Source organism: Buceros rhinoceros, unplaced genomic scaffold (genome assembly GCF_000710305.1).
Source record: "Buceros rhinoceros silvestris isolate BGI_N320 unplaced genomic scaffold, ASM71030v1 scaffold6827, whole genome shotgun sequence".
Lineage (NCBI taxonomy): Eukaryota > Metazoa > Chordata > Aves > Bucerotiformes > Bucerotidae > Buceros > Buceros rhinoceros.
The window spans coordinates 1-13,728 of record NW_010421509.1 but is presented as its reverse complement, the minus strand read 5'-3'; the positions used below and the strand labels follow the sequence as shown (position 1 = coordinate 13,728).

The window sequence follows — 13,728 nt, the reverse complement described above, 5'->3', positions numbered from 1 at the left end:
TTTTTGGGTTGGTTTTTTTTTTTTGCTTTGTTTTGACTTTTATTTTTAATTCTGTCAAAACGCTCCTTCCATCTTCCCTTAGAAATTTCAATTCAAAACCAGAAATCTGTGCATAAATACAGATGGCCAGAATACTAAATGCTTTTCCACATACCATCTAAATTAATTCTTGCTGATTCAGGCGTGACTCTCCCATCAATCACCATGGTGTCTTCATTTGCATAATCATGATGATAGTCTACTGGATTCTCTTCCTGGTTTGTAGATTCATCTGTATCTATGCATTCGTCTTCCCGTTTCTTGAAATACTTCTGTAACCATCCCGGTACAATGTTTTTCACTGATTCGGTCACTCTGCTAATGATTCCCGGCTGGAAAGAAAAAACACTTGATAATGACATAAACCCAGACAACAGCAAGCACTGGGATGCAACCTTGCACAGAGCTCGAAGGCGGACAGTAGACAGCATATATGCAGGACAAGAACAAGAGGGAGTCCATCCTTGGCACAGGAGCTCGATACTCCTGACAAAAATTCACCTAACATGGATTTACCTCTAAGCTGTCAGTGCCTGCACTTCCCAGTGACCTTGGCAATGGCCAAAATTCTGAAATTTCAGCCGAAGTTCACCAGCAGCTTGTCAAGTCACAAGGTCATTAGGAAATTCTAACTAACTACTCCATTTCTAAATAACTCCTGATGTACATACTTTTGAGGAGGACTCCTCTTAAAGCCTTCACTCAAAAAACCATCAAAAGCAGAAGCTCAGCAGTTACCTACAGAGTAATGACCGTAATGCTGAATATTCTGCAGCTACTGGATACAGAAAAGCCATTTCCATTTTGACATTCACCAATTACTCGCCATGCTTCCAGCCCTTGTTTCAGACGTATTTATTTACCGTTTTGGTTTAGGCAGTCACTTGTCCCCCATAGTGCCCGCAACATTTCAACACGCCTTCCTGCCAAATCTCAACCCCTTGCAGCACGGAGCTCCCCTCCTCTGACACTGACTGAAGCCACAGAACCCACTGCTGAACTCTGCAAGCTGCCAGCAAATATGAAAGCTAACTCCACAATTCCAACACTTTGGAACCATAAAGTAACACGAGTTAAACAGAGTTTGGATGAACTTCCTTGCCCGTTGCTGCCACATGTACCAAAGGCTCTGGTAAGGTAGGTTTGTATTTTTTGGGGTTTAAGCATCAATATTTTCAAATCAAAACTATTATTCGGGTGTAGAAAATTGAAAATACTTTTTGAATGTGTCATAGTTACAGTCTAGTAAACAACTCTGAAACAAGAACTCTGCTGTAGCCAACTTTCCTACAAAATCTAGCTCACAAATAAAAAAAGAAGCCCATAGGACTGACTCGGGGCAAAATTTCATACACCATAATGCAAACACCAACCTACAGGAGTTATAAACAAATTAGAGTTAGAAGGGGGGCGGGGAAAGCGGAGGAAGGGAAGGTAGAAGACAAAAAGCCTTTTCACAGACAGAAAGTCGTCTGAATTTACAATTTGACATTTTTCATCATGATCTGTAATTTAATCCTGTCCTTGCACAAAGAAGAAGAAATATCCAGGGACAGTTCAAACCAGACAGAATGCAGCGTAGTAAACACATCCACCACAATCACCACACTGAAATGCACACAACGTGCAGGTTGCTGCTGCTGCTCCACGTAAACACTAAGCACCTCATCTTCCCAGCAAAAAACGACTACCTGCCTGTAAGGCAAGAGTTCACAAACACTTCGGCGCGTGGTACCACAGAGAGGTGGTCCCTGCGCTGCCCCCAGCCCTTCCCAGGACTCACGATGGAAGAAGCCACAGCTGTCCAGAGGAGTAAATATCCACTCCTTGGTAATCCACGTGTGTAACCGGAGAATCTGATGAGACGAGTTTTTAGCCAAGATGCCATTTTGGCTTGTCTAAACCAGACTGGTTTGACCCTTGCTTGCATCGGGCAGCCTTGCTGGCACCCTCTGCACTTTTTACCCAGTCGCTCGGGTAACGAGGGATGACATCAGGAAGTAGCCTGGAAGCTGAGCTTCATTCAGTGCAGCTGTAGTGTATCTAGCAAATTCTAGCAGCCTCCTCCACCTGGCTTAGGCATGGTGGAAGACAAGAGGCATGGTTTTATGCTCCAGAATACTGCTGGCTTAGGGACAAAGCAAGGAAAAGCAAAATACATGGAAATGCACCTTCATTTTCTGCCTGTAAAATGAAAAGATCGATTCAAGATCCAGTGGAAGAACTATGCAGGCACTATGAACGAGCCATCATCAAACACACATCTTGCTAAAAAAACTGAGCTCTCACCTAAAAGCAAGTCGCACATGCCAGGTAGAGGAGAGGAAGGAGCAACTTTCTTATGACATCCCCTCACTGCGCACCAGCACCAAAAGCCAACCAGTCAAGCACCATGGCTGGATTCCTGTCCAAGTCAGGCAGTTCAGACACCACTGACCCACTACTCTTTTAAACACGCACACACACTCCACACTCTTGCCAGGACATCTCAGCCTTAGCGCCACGCCTTACACTGCCTTTAAAGCTGGTGTTTAATCTTACCCGACCTTTCCGTTTGCTTTGACTTCAGTGCACGTGTTTGAACGCCCTTTCCCCCTCCCTGTGCACATGCCACACAGGCCTTCCCTGGCAGCAGCAGAGCCCTCTCCCTCTTCTGCTCCTGCGCTCTGCCCATCCCACGTGCCCTGGCGCTGCCACCTCCCCACATCAGCGTGGTTAATCCTCCTAGAAGGCTGACAAAGATACCACACATCTCATTGACACAAACAGACCTTCAGAGGAGAAATGCAGCAGGGGAAGCAGGTAAGGGAGTGGTGCCGGCACACAGCTTTAACACTCGGAACTCCTCATCTCTTCAGGACACACAGGCACCAAACTTCCTATCGTGAAAGGGCAGGAGATGCTATGGGGCAAACCCGACTGCACACAGTGCTGGTTTCGTCAGTGAGTGCGGTTTAGTCCTTAACTGCCTGATTTCAGCAGCTGGAGAGCTGCAGGCAGTACCAACAGCTGCCTACTCATCTTAAATGCACTCCTAGCAGGAAAAGCAGAGAAAAACCAAACCAAAAAATCCACCGAAAAGAGCCAGGAGCTCAGGAATAGATATTCACAAGAGGTTTTCAGATTCTGTGTATCATCTCGAGTGGCTGCAGCTCTGCTAGACAGATCCCTGTATACAAACACCACAGCAAAAGGAACTAGTTACGACTGCTCAAGGCCTGTTGCCTTGAGATGCAACTCTAACAAAGGATAGGCAGGTGGAAATACTAACAGTAAACAAACAAGTGTCACAATTTACTACTTTTAAATACCATTTCTATAAAGAAAGGAAAACAAATAGGTTATGGTCACAGGTCGACTTCCAAACTTAAAAGCAGAATATTTCTTGGCCAAAGATATTTAGGGAAGAGAATAAGGGTCTTTCAGGTAACACTGTGGGAGGGAAATTGCTGGCAGGAGTACTCAGCAATGACGCATTATTGGAAAACATCTATTTCTGTAATTGAGTTTATTTCTGTCTGAAAGGCTGAAGTAAATCCCGCTATACAACACACCTATAGCTAAAAAATTCCATGTGAATTCTAGAAAGGTCATACGCTAACACAAAATTGTCAGTTGCAAAATACACCGCTGGATCACAGAGGTCATTTCCACTTCACCCCAGGCACACCTCTGAAAGCTTCAAGTTTCTACCTGGGCCTTTCAGATATTTCTTTGCCTCCCCCCTCAAAGTTCAAGCTATTAAAACAGATGAATCAGTAAGTCCTCAAAAAGAAAACCTGCACCCAATGGTGAAGTTCACTGAGACAGAGCAGATCAATCTAACCACTTCCAATTATGAAAAAGGACTTTTCATGCTCTCTCCACTCCCCCGGTGATCTCACACCAGCTCTAGCTACTCTCTGTACTAGCTGAATTCATTTCTCTGGCAAAAAGTACATGGTCCTCTGCTGGACTAATGAATTCAACTGGCTCAGTGAACTGGCCTAAGAGAGAGAGAGAGACAGCGAGTGAGAAAGAGTGAGCAAGATCTGGCAGCCAGGACAAGACGAAGAAGAAAACTTCTCCCTTCTTTTCCCCATCCTGTGTCCATACTGCCATGAAAGATTGTCCCTTTCTGCTCTTCAATCCCCCTTCCTTTGTGCTGCCACTAGCACATACACGCAGCCAAGAGACAAACGGCAGTAGACATGGAAGCATGTCGTGATTGTCTCTTGCAGTGGCAGACCTCAGGCTGCCTTAGACGAGCTCTGCTTTTGCTACTTAGGGAGTGGTGTCAATGTGGACCTAGGACAGCAGAATTTGGTATTTCATTCAGAAAAAAGACAATAAAACTGATGACTTAACACGAACAATATGTTAGAGGAATGCCACTAATTCCGCAACACTTGCAAAAAAACCCATTTTATTTACGGCAAGTGGACTACTTACGATTGGTTTCTAAAAATCATGAAAAAGGGGATTATGACAGCAGATGACAGTATATTTCCTTCTTACTGCTTGAAGTGAGACTTATTAGAGTCCTTAGCCTACTCAGCTCCAGAATAAACATCCCAGGGAAATCCAGGAGCTGTTTTACATTTGGGCACTGCTTGCACATCTGCACCCATCACTATCACTCCCACCCTACTGGGGTGCGAAACACCGGTGTACGCTCCAAAAGACAAACTGGCGTCTAACCCTCCGGGTTAAATCCTTGTGATGCTCAATGGTTTTATCTCAAGCTTGGCTCACACCTTTAGTTAACACAGTGACATCGTGAGAAAAGAGAGCACCAAGTACAAGGCACCTTTTTTCCTCCCTCTTAGGAAGCGCTGCCTTAGGCTCTGGTTAATCCTCAACGGCCGTCGCAACGGGCGCTGCGGATGACAGCGCGTACGTTCAGTGTTACACTTTCAGACAGAAACCTATCTGCTGCTCAGACTATTTTTCCTTGCCTATAAAGGAACCATATAGCTGAAACCAATTATTTCAACTGATTATTTTTACTTAACACCAACAGCTAAAAAACCGTGGCATCAGGATAACGACCTGACAAAACCTCATAGACAAGAATGATCAAGAAAGTCACTTCCCAGGGCACTGGATGGCCTTTTGCAAGGCCGTTAGTACCAGTTATCAGATTTAGCCGAGTGTGATAACATACATTTCATAGTTAGGATTTAAATACACAGTTTAGGCAAAACATTGCCTATCTTACTTACAGATATGCTCTATAAAGTAAGACCCAATTCATCACAGTGTTTCACCATCATCAAATGTAACTCCTAACGGAAATGGGAAACTCTTCCTCTTTCCTGCATTATGGCAAATAAGGAGTTTACGCGTACAAAGGCTTTCAATGTATATAGCCCATACCACAGACTTGCTACCTTCTGTAATACACTATGCTCCCAGCAAAGAATTAAACATTTTCAGTGCCACTCTGCCTAAAAACACTCACAACCAACCATGGTATCACAGGCTGATCCAAGGCATGTAGTAGTGAGGTCACGTTCTATGTGTAAAACACAAGTAAGGGCAGGTCGAATTCTGAACAACTCCTCAAACAACAGTTAAATGCCATTCGAAGGCAACTCACAGCTTGCTGATGTCCATCCCCGTGGCCAGTGCCTTCTAGCACAGACAAAGCTTTGTAGATAGCCTTCCTACTTATCGAGTCTCACACAGAGACACTGTCTAGCATATAAAGTCAAACTTCACAATTCATCTAAACCAGCAGAACCCACAATTGCTTTAAATAGGGTGTACTTAACCCTGCTCCATGCACTTCCTGACCAGGTTTGAAAATGTGAGGGTTGGTCCCTAGGAGAAACTGAGGCACAGACCCTCAGGCACAGCTGCTGCAGCTGCAGTGGCGGTGACTGTTGTTAAATTCTTTGACAATTTAAGGTAATATTCTGAGGCCACGTTAGGCTCACCTCTGCTGCAGGGCAGTAATCTAAAGTCATAAGCGGCAGCAATGTCTCTCTGGACGTATTTTTTTCATCACAGCTCAACTGACAGAACCAAGATCACCTCACGAACATAGACCACGTATCTCCAAACACTGTTGTCTTGCCATTAACACAAAAAATTGCCACTGCACATAAAGATGCTTGCTTTCATGACTGAAGGTAATGGCACATACAAATCTGTAGATATGCTACAACTCCATACAATAAGTTTAGTAACAAACACTGAGGGCTGACATTAGAATAGGTGCACTGTTACAGCCAACGCTGCCCTTAACGCTGTAGCTGTAGGACTTCCGTGAAGGCTGGTGTCCACGTGTTAGCATCCTCATTTTTTCCCAGCAAAGCTGAATGTACAGATGAACTTACACTCACTTTAAAAAACATAGCGCTCACAACCAAGCCGAACACACACAAAGGCATGGTTTTTAAATGCAATGTGCAATTATGAGATGAGTTATAGAAACTCAAAGGAAACTCTGCACTTGGAAATACTGCCGCCCCAGTATGAAAGCTGTAGTGCTGTTGCATTTCCTAGACAAAGGGGAGAAAAAAAAATTTAAAGTTTTTTCTTGTCAAAAGAAAGGGAAACATATTTGTAAACCCTTCAACAAAAACAAAAAGCAAATATCACCATTAAGAGATCTTCTGATTAACGTGTACTTCTGTACAGTAATCCAGAATACCCCAATAACAAACACTATCAGCAAGTTGCAGAACTACTTATGCTTCAGACAAAGCTGAATGAGCCAGTTCATACTTGCCTTCACTCACTGTTAAGATGGTCCAACTGACTCGGCTTAAAGGGGTTAGGAGAGTACTTACTCTGTCATAGAATCACAGAATCATTTTGGTTGGAAGAGATTTAGAGTCCAACCATTTCCCGGCGCTGCCAGGTCCCCACTGCCCCCTGTCCCTCAGCCCCACATCGACACGGCTGTTCAACCCCTCCAGCGATGGGGACTCCACCACTGCCCTGGGCAGCCTGGGACATGCCTGGACAACCCCAATGGGGGAGAAATTGTTCCTCAGGTCCAGCCTAAACCTTTCCTGGGGCAACTCGAGGCCATTACCTCTCATCCTGTCACTTGCTCCTGGGGAGAAGAGACCAAGCTCCACCTCACTCCAACCTCCTGTCAGGCAGTTCTCAAGAGCAAGAAGGTCTCCCCTGAGCCTCCTCTTCTCAAGGTTAAATCCCCTGTGTCAGGTGGCCCTTTTAAACAGTTTGGTCCAAAGATGGAACATGGAGCTTTGTAAGAAACCACTGGGCAGTGGGAGTTTTGGAAGCTTTGCAATAAACTGTAGATAGCGAGCTTATTCAGGAGAGGTGATAGCGGGAGTCGCGGACTCCCCCATGATGAGCTTATGATCACGGGCCTTGTGATCAGAGGCCAAGGGATGAGAAAAGGAAAGGAGGTGCCACAACAGTGAGTTTTCCCATGTTCTCGAACCTCTTATTGAGGAAGAGGAGTAAAGATGAAGTTAAACGACCACCCAACGGTGATCCTAGTAGTGAAATTGGGCATGCACGAAGTTAATTGGAAGGTGGAGTTTGGGGTGTCCAGACATACGGACTGGCCGTACGTGATGTGAGGGGCAGCTTTAACCTCTGCTCTAAAGGTAGTGCTGTTTGGGCACAGAGACGAGGCAGCTGCACGGCATGATGAGGACTGAGGTTGGGGGCTGTTCACACATAGGTACTGGCCATACGTGATGAGAGGGGCGGCTTTAACCTCTGCTCTAAAGGTAGTGCTGTTTGGGCACAGAGACGAGGCAGCTGCACGGCATGATGAGGACCACGTTGCCTCCATGGGGACGCCCACAAGGGTCTGGTGACTACCGGCACCTCACCTCTAAAACAACCCACGTTGGGGACACTGCAGATTCAGGCATCAATCGCTAGCCTAGGGTCGGTATGGATATGAACCAAGGTAACTTCTCCTTTCCCTTTCTTCCCTTAATCCATCCTTACGAATTGCACTTGGACAGAAGGGGATGCTTATTCTGCCTCAAGAAAACGCTCATTCTGCCCTTGAATGCCCACACAGCGCCTTAATCATAGTAGCAGCACTTTTAGCTGTAACACTTTGGAAGCCTAAATTCTAACAGTCTGTGTTTCACGTAACTCCACCTTTGGTCTGCTTTTAGATCAAATAAACCCTGTTATATTGGTGTGCCTGTTGGTGTGCCTGTCTGTGATTTTAGCCAGCCCGGGATCCTTTGGACCTTACTGGAACATCCCCCCAGATCCCTCAGCTGCTCCTCAGTGCACTTGTGCTCCAGACCCTGCACCAGTTTCGTTGCCCTTCTCTGGACACACTCCAGCTGCTCAATGTCCTTCTGGGAGTGAGGGGCCAGAACTGAACCCAGTATTTCAGGTAGGGCCTCACCAGTGTCCAGCACAGGGGGACAACCTCCCTGCCCTGCTCCTACTGGCCACACCAGTGCTGGTACAAGCCAGGATGCTGTTGGCCTTCTTGGCCACCTTGGCACACTGCTGGCTCCTCTTCAGTCGGCAGCTATCCCTTCCACCAGCAAGGCTGGGGGTATAACAATCTCCCACCAGAGGTGGTGAGAAATAGCTTCAAATCACACTAGTGATTTGATCTACCTCAACTGTAAGCAAAAGACCTATAGCATTCAGGCTTGAGGACAAAGCAAGTGAAGACATCTAAGCAGCACTATAAAATAAAGTAAAATAAAACATGGAGTGCAGTGGCAAGAAAGATACTCCCTGGCTCAAGAGATCTGTACAAGGGAAAACAAGAAGTATGTCCAAATGGAAGGCAGTTGTTCATGAAACCGCACAGATAAGTAATTTAATACCCTAACATGTAATAAGTAATAAAAAATTCTGCCTAATGGCTAGAATTGTTCATTAGAAAAATACTGTGGGCACTTACTAACCCTTCAGCACTGAAGACTTGTGCTGTATGTTAAAAAAAACACAGACGAGTTTTCATTATAGTCTTAGTGGTACATACCAAGAAACACGTACTTATGAGCATCTCCTCCCCCTGCTCTCATGACTGTATAAATATCACTACTCAACATACTGTAGCTGTACAATAGCTACTCAATAAATACTGGATAGATTGCACAGAACATTAAAAAGCAGCAGGTAGGTGAGGTTGTTTTGCCCCACATGCAGGACTTAGCATTTGCCTTTATCAGACTTCACGAGGTTCCTGCAAACCCAGTCCTGTCGAAATGCCACAATGGCAGCCTGACCCTTCAGCATACAACGGGACTGACGTTCCCCCAGCATCAGTGTCATCCGGGGACCTGCTGAGGCTGCACTCCATCCCTTCATCCCAGGATGTTAATAACGGCATGTAACAGCATCACTCCCAATATCAACCCCTAACAGACTCTATCACCAACTGGCTGCCACTGGAACTTTGTCCTGCTGATCACAACCCCTGAGGCCAACGGTCTCTTATTTTCCAACCACTTTACAATCCACTTGACCAAATCTGTATTTCACCAATTGGACTACGGAGACCATGGTGAGGGCCTTGCTAAACTCCAGGTAAACAACATCCTCCACTCGCCCCCGGTCCACTGAGCCAGTCATCCCACTGTGTTATGAATCTGTGACACGATGCCATTGTAAACATCGCCTGCACCCATCTGAAATAGATCTGCTCAAACTTTTCAAGGCACGCAAAAGAGATTCTGAACTCTGTCCTCTCACAGTCCTCGGAATCAGCAGCAGCTCAGTTCCGCCATGGCAGGGGAGCAAGAACCGGTTCTAATTACTGACTGGAGAAATAAATAACTCAGAGGAAGTGATGTGCTGCCAGCAACCAAAGGCAATTTGCAGTGTCCCAGCTAACACAGGCAATTATTTCATCTGTTTTTTTCTTCTCCTCAGACACCGCTCACTAATACTGTTTTCCTCCAATACTTCCCAGCCTCCAAGGCTGTCATGACAACAGTCTGAAGGACAAAACCCAAAATATTAATAAAATGCTACAGCTATCAGTGTCTACAATTTGTTGTACCTCTGACAGTACTGTCAGCCTAAATGAGAGAAAACTGTCAGTATCTCAGCTTAAAAAGTTCTCCCCAACTAGGATACAGTTTTGTTTATGGCAGCAGCAGAAGCCAAGTACCACACCTCAACATCTGTTTTGCCAATACAATTTGATACTGTTGGGACAGAGACAAAACCTCTGACGTTAACCACTGGCCCTCTCTTTTTAAACAGATATTTAAATGCACATTAAACACTTCTTCAAACCGATTCTCTTTAGATCAGTGTGCTAACCTACCACTAAACCAAAACAAGCAGAGACACGTATCAACAGAAATACAACCACCCGAGCACGTTTTGATGGGAGTTAAACCAATACAAGTGTACTTGTGCAGGCCCCTATGGACATTCTTAATAAAGCTTTGTTTCAATTAATATTTTCGTGCTTTGAGTTTATGAAATGTTACCTAGTTTACACTACTCTATACGATACTCCAGGAACGCTCCAGCAGGAGAGCTTCAAAATTTCCTCCCAAAGTGAATCTGGTGGTTTATAAGATTTCTTCTTCATTCTTTTGCTGACCAGGAATTGCCCTTCAGCGGCCTCTGGTCCCCTCTTTCAGGTAATATCCTAACTGCACCCAGACAAGACCAGCTACAAACATGCAGAAACCGACGTTAGTTTCATCAAGGAAAAGGTCTGTGGACTGTTGTGTATCAGTGTGGAACATCTGCATTATAAGTATGCACTGGCACCAACACGTGTAAGAGAAAACAAAAACCTACTGCTCCCCAGAACTTTTAATCTGCAAACACTATCTCAAGTATGAAACAGCTCTAAGCTGAAGCTTAACATAAACATACAAGTTTATGGGAAAGTTAAAAAGATAATTGTATTTTCAGGTAATTCAGATAATTGTATTTTCTCATGCTCACACCTGCCTGTACGAGTTTAAGAGTCCAAGAGACTCTAAATTCTCTGAGACTTTCATTTGAATGGTTAATTATCAAATAAATAACCCCCAAAAAGTTGGTTTTGTTTTAGTCTTTTCTCCTGTAAGTCACATTTAGACTCTCTGAAACCTGTAAGTTACCTGGATGAGAACAGCACCAGCCCAGGCTAAACCATGGAACACACACAAAAAGCACAAAACCAAGCACAGGATTAACAACAGGAACATACAGACACTATACTAGAAGCTGTTTAGTATGTCAACAATGTAAACACTCATCCCCTTAACACGTCCGCGCTCGTCATTCCAATCATCAGCCTACTTAAATGACTAGGACACACCAGCACTTAGAAGCACTGGGGCCACATCCAAAGATGAAACCCAGATGCTGGACACAACAGCTCCCTCGCTTGCGTGTGCTTAGCTCTCAAAGGAGCTGTAATTTCAATCCAAGTGCTTCAGCTCCTTAAACGGTACAGAAGGATGCTGGACCCAGATCTCCCATCTTCCAGGAGAACATGCAAGCTGCAAGTCAGTCCCCTCTTCCAGGCAGCGTCTATTTAACTCTCCTATTTGAAGGTGGTTTAAAAAAGGCTCTAGATTTTAAAAACACACATACACACACACATATAGTGAAGCACAGCTCTGAAGTTTAATCATCAGGCACTTGGGAAGAAAAGAGCAGGAAACATTAGGCTTTGCATGTTTGCTCCAAGGAACATCTATCGTAAAACAAGTAACTTCTGAAGCGAGGGACCAGAGCCTGCATGTCTCCAGTCTTGGAGGGCAACATCTTCTTATACATCCTCCTTCTGTCTCAGTGAATCACGTGCCTCTTTTTTTGGACAGTAACACAGCTTCAGCCGGGAGAACTGAAGACTCCACTTGCCAAGCTGTCCAGGATACTCGCCTGGGAAGTGGAAGATACAGGTTCATCCGTCCAGGCAAAAAAGGAATCGGAAGCAGGGTCTATCACATTCTGAACAACCACTTTAGCTAACAGTCATTAAAAAGCAGTAGCAGCTCCTCTTCCACCTGTCTTCTAAAGCTGTTACTGTGCTTCACAGAAGACTGACTCTGCAGCGCATGTTGGGAGTGATGGTAGAGTTCTCACCTGACTGAACTGCCCAGGAGACCGTGGCAACACAACAATATCCAGAAAGCAGATGATCATGAGCCGGGCATCGCGCTAATCACTCATACAAGTTGAAACAATAACGAGCTATCCTAGGAACTTCAAGGCCATTAGTTATACCACATGCAGCGCTCCGGCACCTGCAGAGCTTGGTGGTCAGAGAGAGAGGTTTTCAGGAGCGCAGTTCTGATCCCAGGCACCTAGAATAGTTCTGTTCAAAGTATTTCTGTGAACTTCTTGATAAAAGTTAGGGGAGAGGGAGGTCAGATCAGAGGTATAACCTCATGTCACAATTTCAGTGAGCACCTCCCTGTCTTCTCAAACTCATTACTGAGAGATAATTAAGACTAACCCACGGAACACTCCTGCAGAGTGGTCATTATAATGGCAATTAATTCCAGTTTAAGTTAGCTATCTACCCAGAGCTCATCATTCTATGGAATGCAAGTTAGCAAGCTGCAGAGGGTTACAAAGTGATTTAATCCACTGTAACAAACGCACAAGTCTGACATCTATCAGCTTGCCTATTCACGTCATCATTACACTTTTTTCCCCAATGTATCACCATGAATTTGATCTACGCATTCGATCTGCAGCATCCGCTCTCCGGGCAGAATCTCGCTGATACCCCCAAGCACATGTTTGCTTTGGCACACAGTTTAAATAAACCTACGGGAAAATGCACAGGGCTCACAGACAACAGAAGAGCCAGGAAACTGTCCACACTACTTATTGTGAATTTAGGTGTAAGATTAATCAGTAACAACCCACACAAGATATGGCAATTTCAACATTATTCCATCATTCGTGTGAGAGCTTTCAACAATTGCTCTGTAAGTGCAGTGATCCTTTGTCTGAAGTGTCACCGTGCCAGCTTTACAAGGACAACACTGCTGATCGATTTACTGTTTAAAAGACTTAATACTTCCTAAATAATACAAACTAATTGAGCAACAACTTGTGCAGAACATTCCCTCAACTTTGCTTATAATATTCAATCCCCTAAGCTTATGTTACTGACGTAATAACGTAAAGGTTTTGGATGAACGGTCAACTTTGAGGTTCATAAAGACACGTGGAAGGCGGCCCCGAGCACCTCGACATTTCTCAGCAAACAGCAATTGGGAAGGATCTCTGCTTCTCCACCCTCCACCCACTCTAAATGGCATGAGATTTTTGTGTCAGAATTTACAAATTGGTTTTTATTATCCATCTACTCTGTCCTACAATAAAAAGGAGGATTAATGCCTTATGAAGTACATTTCACTTGCTCTGCATCAGCACTTTTAAGCACAGGCAAGAGACCAAAGGAACTACCAGCTGCAGACCTGAGGGTTTGCAGCATCCTACGAAGAAACCTACTGAAGATGCCTCTAACTCCACAGCACCCTCACAAACTCATTTGCAATTTGAAACTTGTCAAAAAAAGGCAAATATTAGAAGCGATGTAGCCTTAAATCTGAAGAGCATCTACACGCTGGGTAACCCAGCATCCGTTTAACGAGGGGGGCTCATTCCGAGACGGGTGCACGCAGACAGCAAACAGTTCACTCTTTCTGGTGTTCGCCCCAGGGTCGTTAAAGGAATCGGGACAGCCCGGCGACAAAACCGCCACCCGGCAGAGGGGGAGCCGGCCCAACGCAGCCGCGGGGCCGCCAGGCGAAGGAG

At 45.0% G+C, this 13,728-nt stretch overlaps 1 protein-coding gene across 1 annotated transcript in view; it reads right to left on the bottom strand.

The window, feature by feature from the left end:
* The window catches only part of NUP153 (nucleoporin 153kDa), a gene marked incomplete at its 5' end in the record, with an annotated part of 24,697 nt that extends 24,326 nt beyond the window's left edge, over positions 1-371 (bottom strand). The window contains one exon of the mRNA XM_010139685.1: positions 155-371. Coding sequence (XP_010137987.1) covers positions 155-371 — 217 coding nt within the window. The remainder of the gene's footprint in view (positions 1-154) is intronic.
* Between the last annotated feature and the right edge of the window lie 13,357 nt (positions 372-13,728).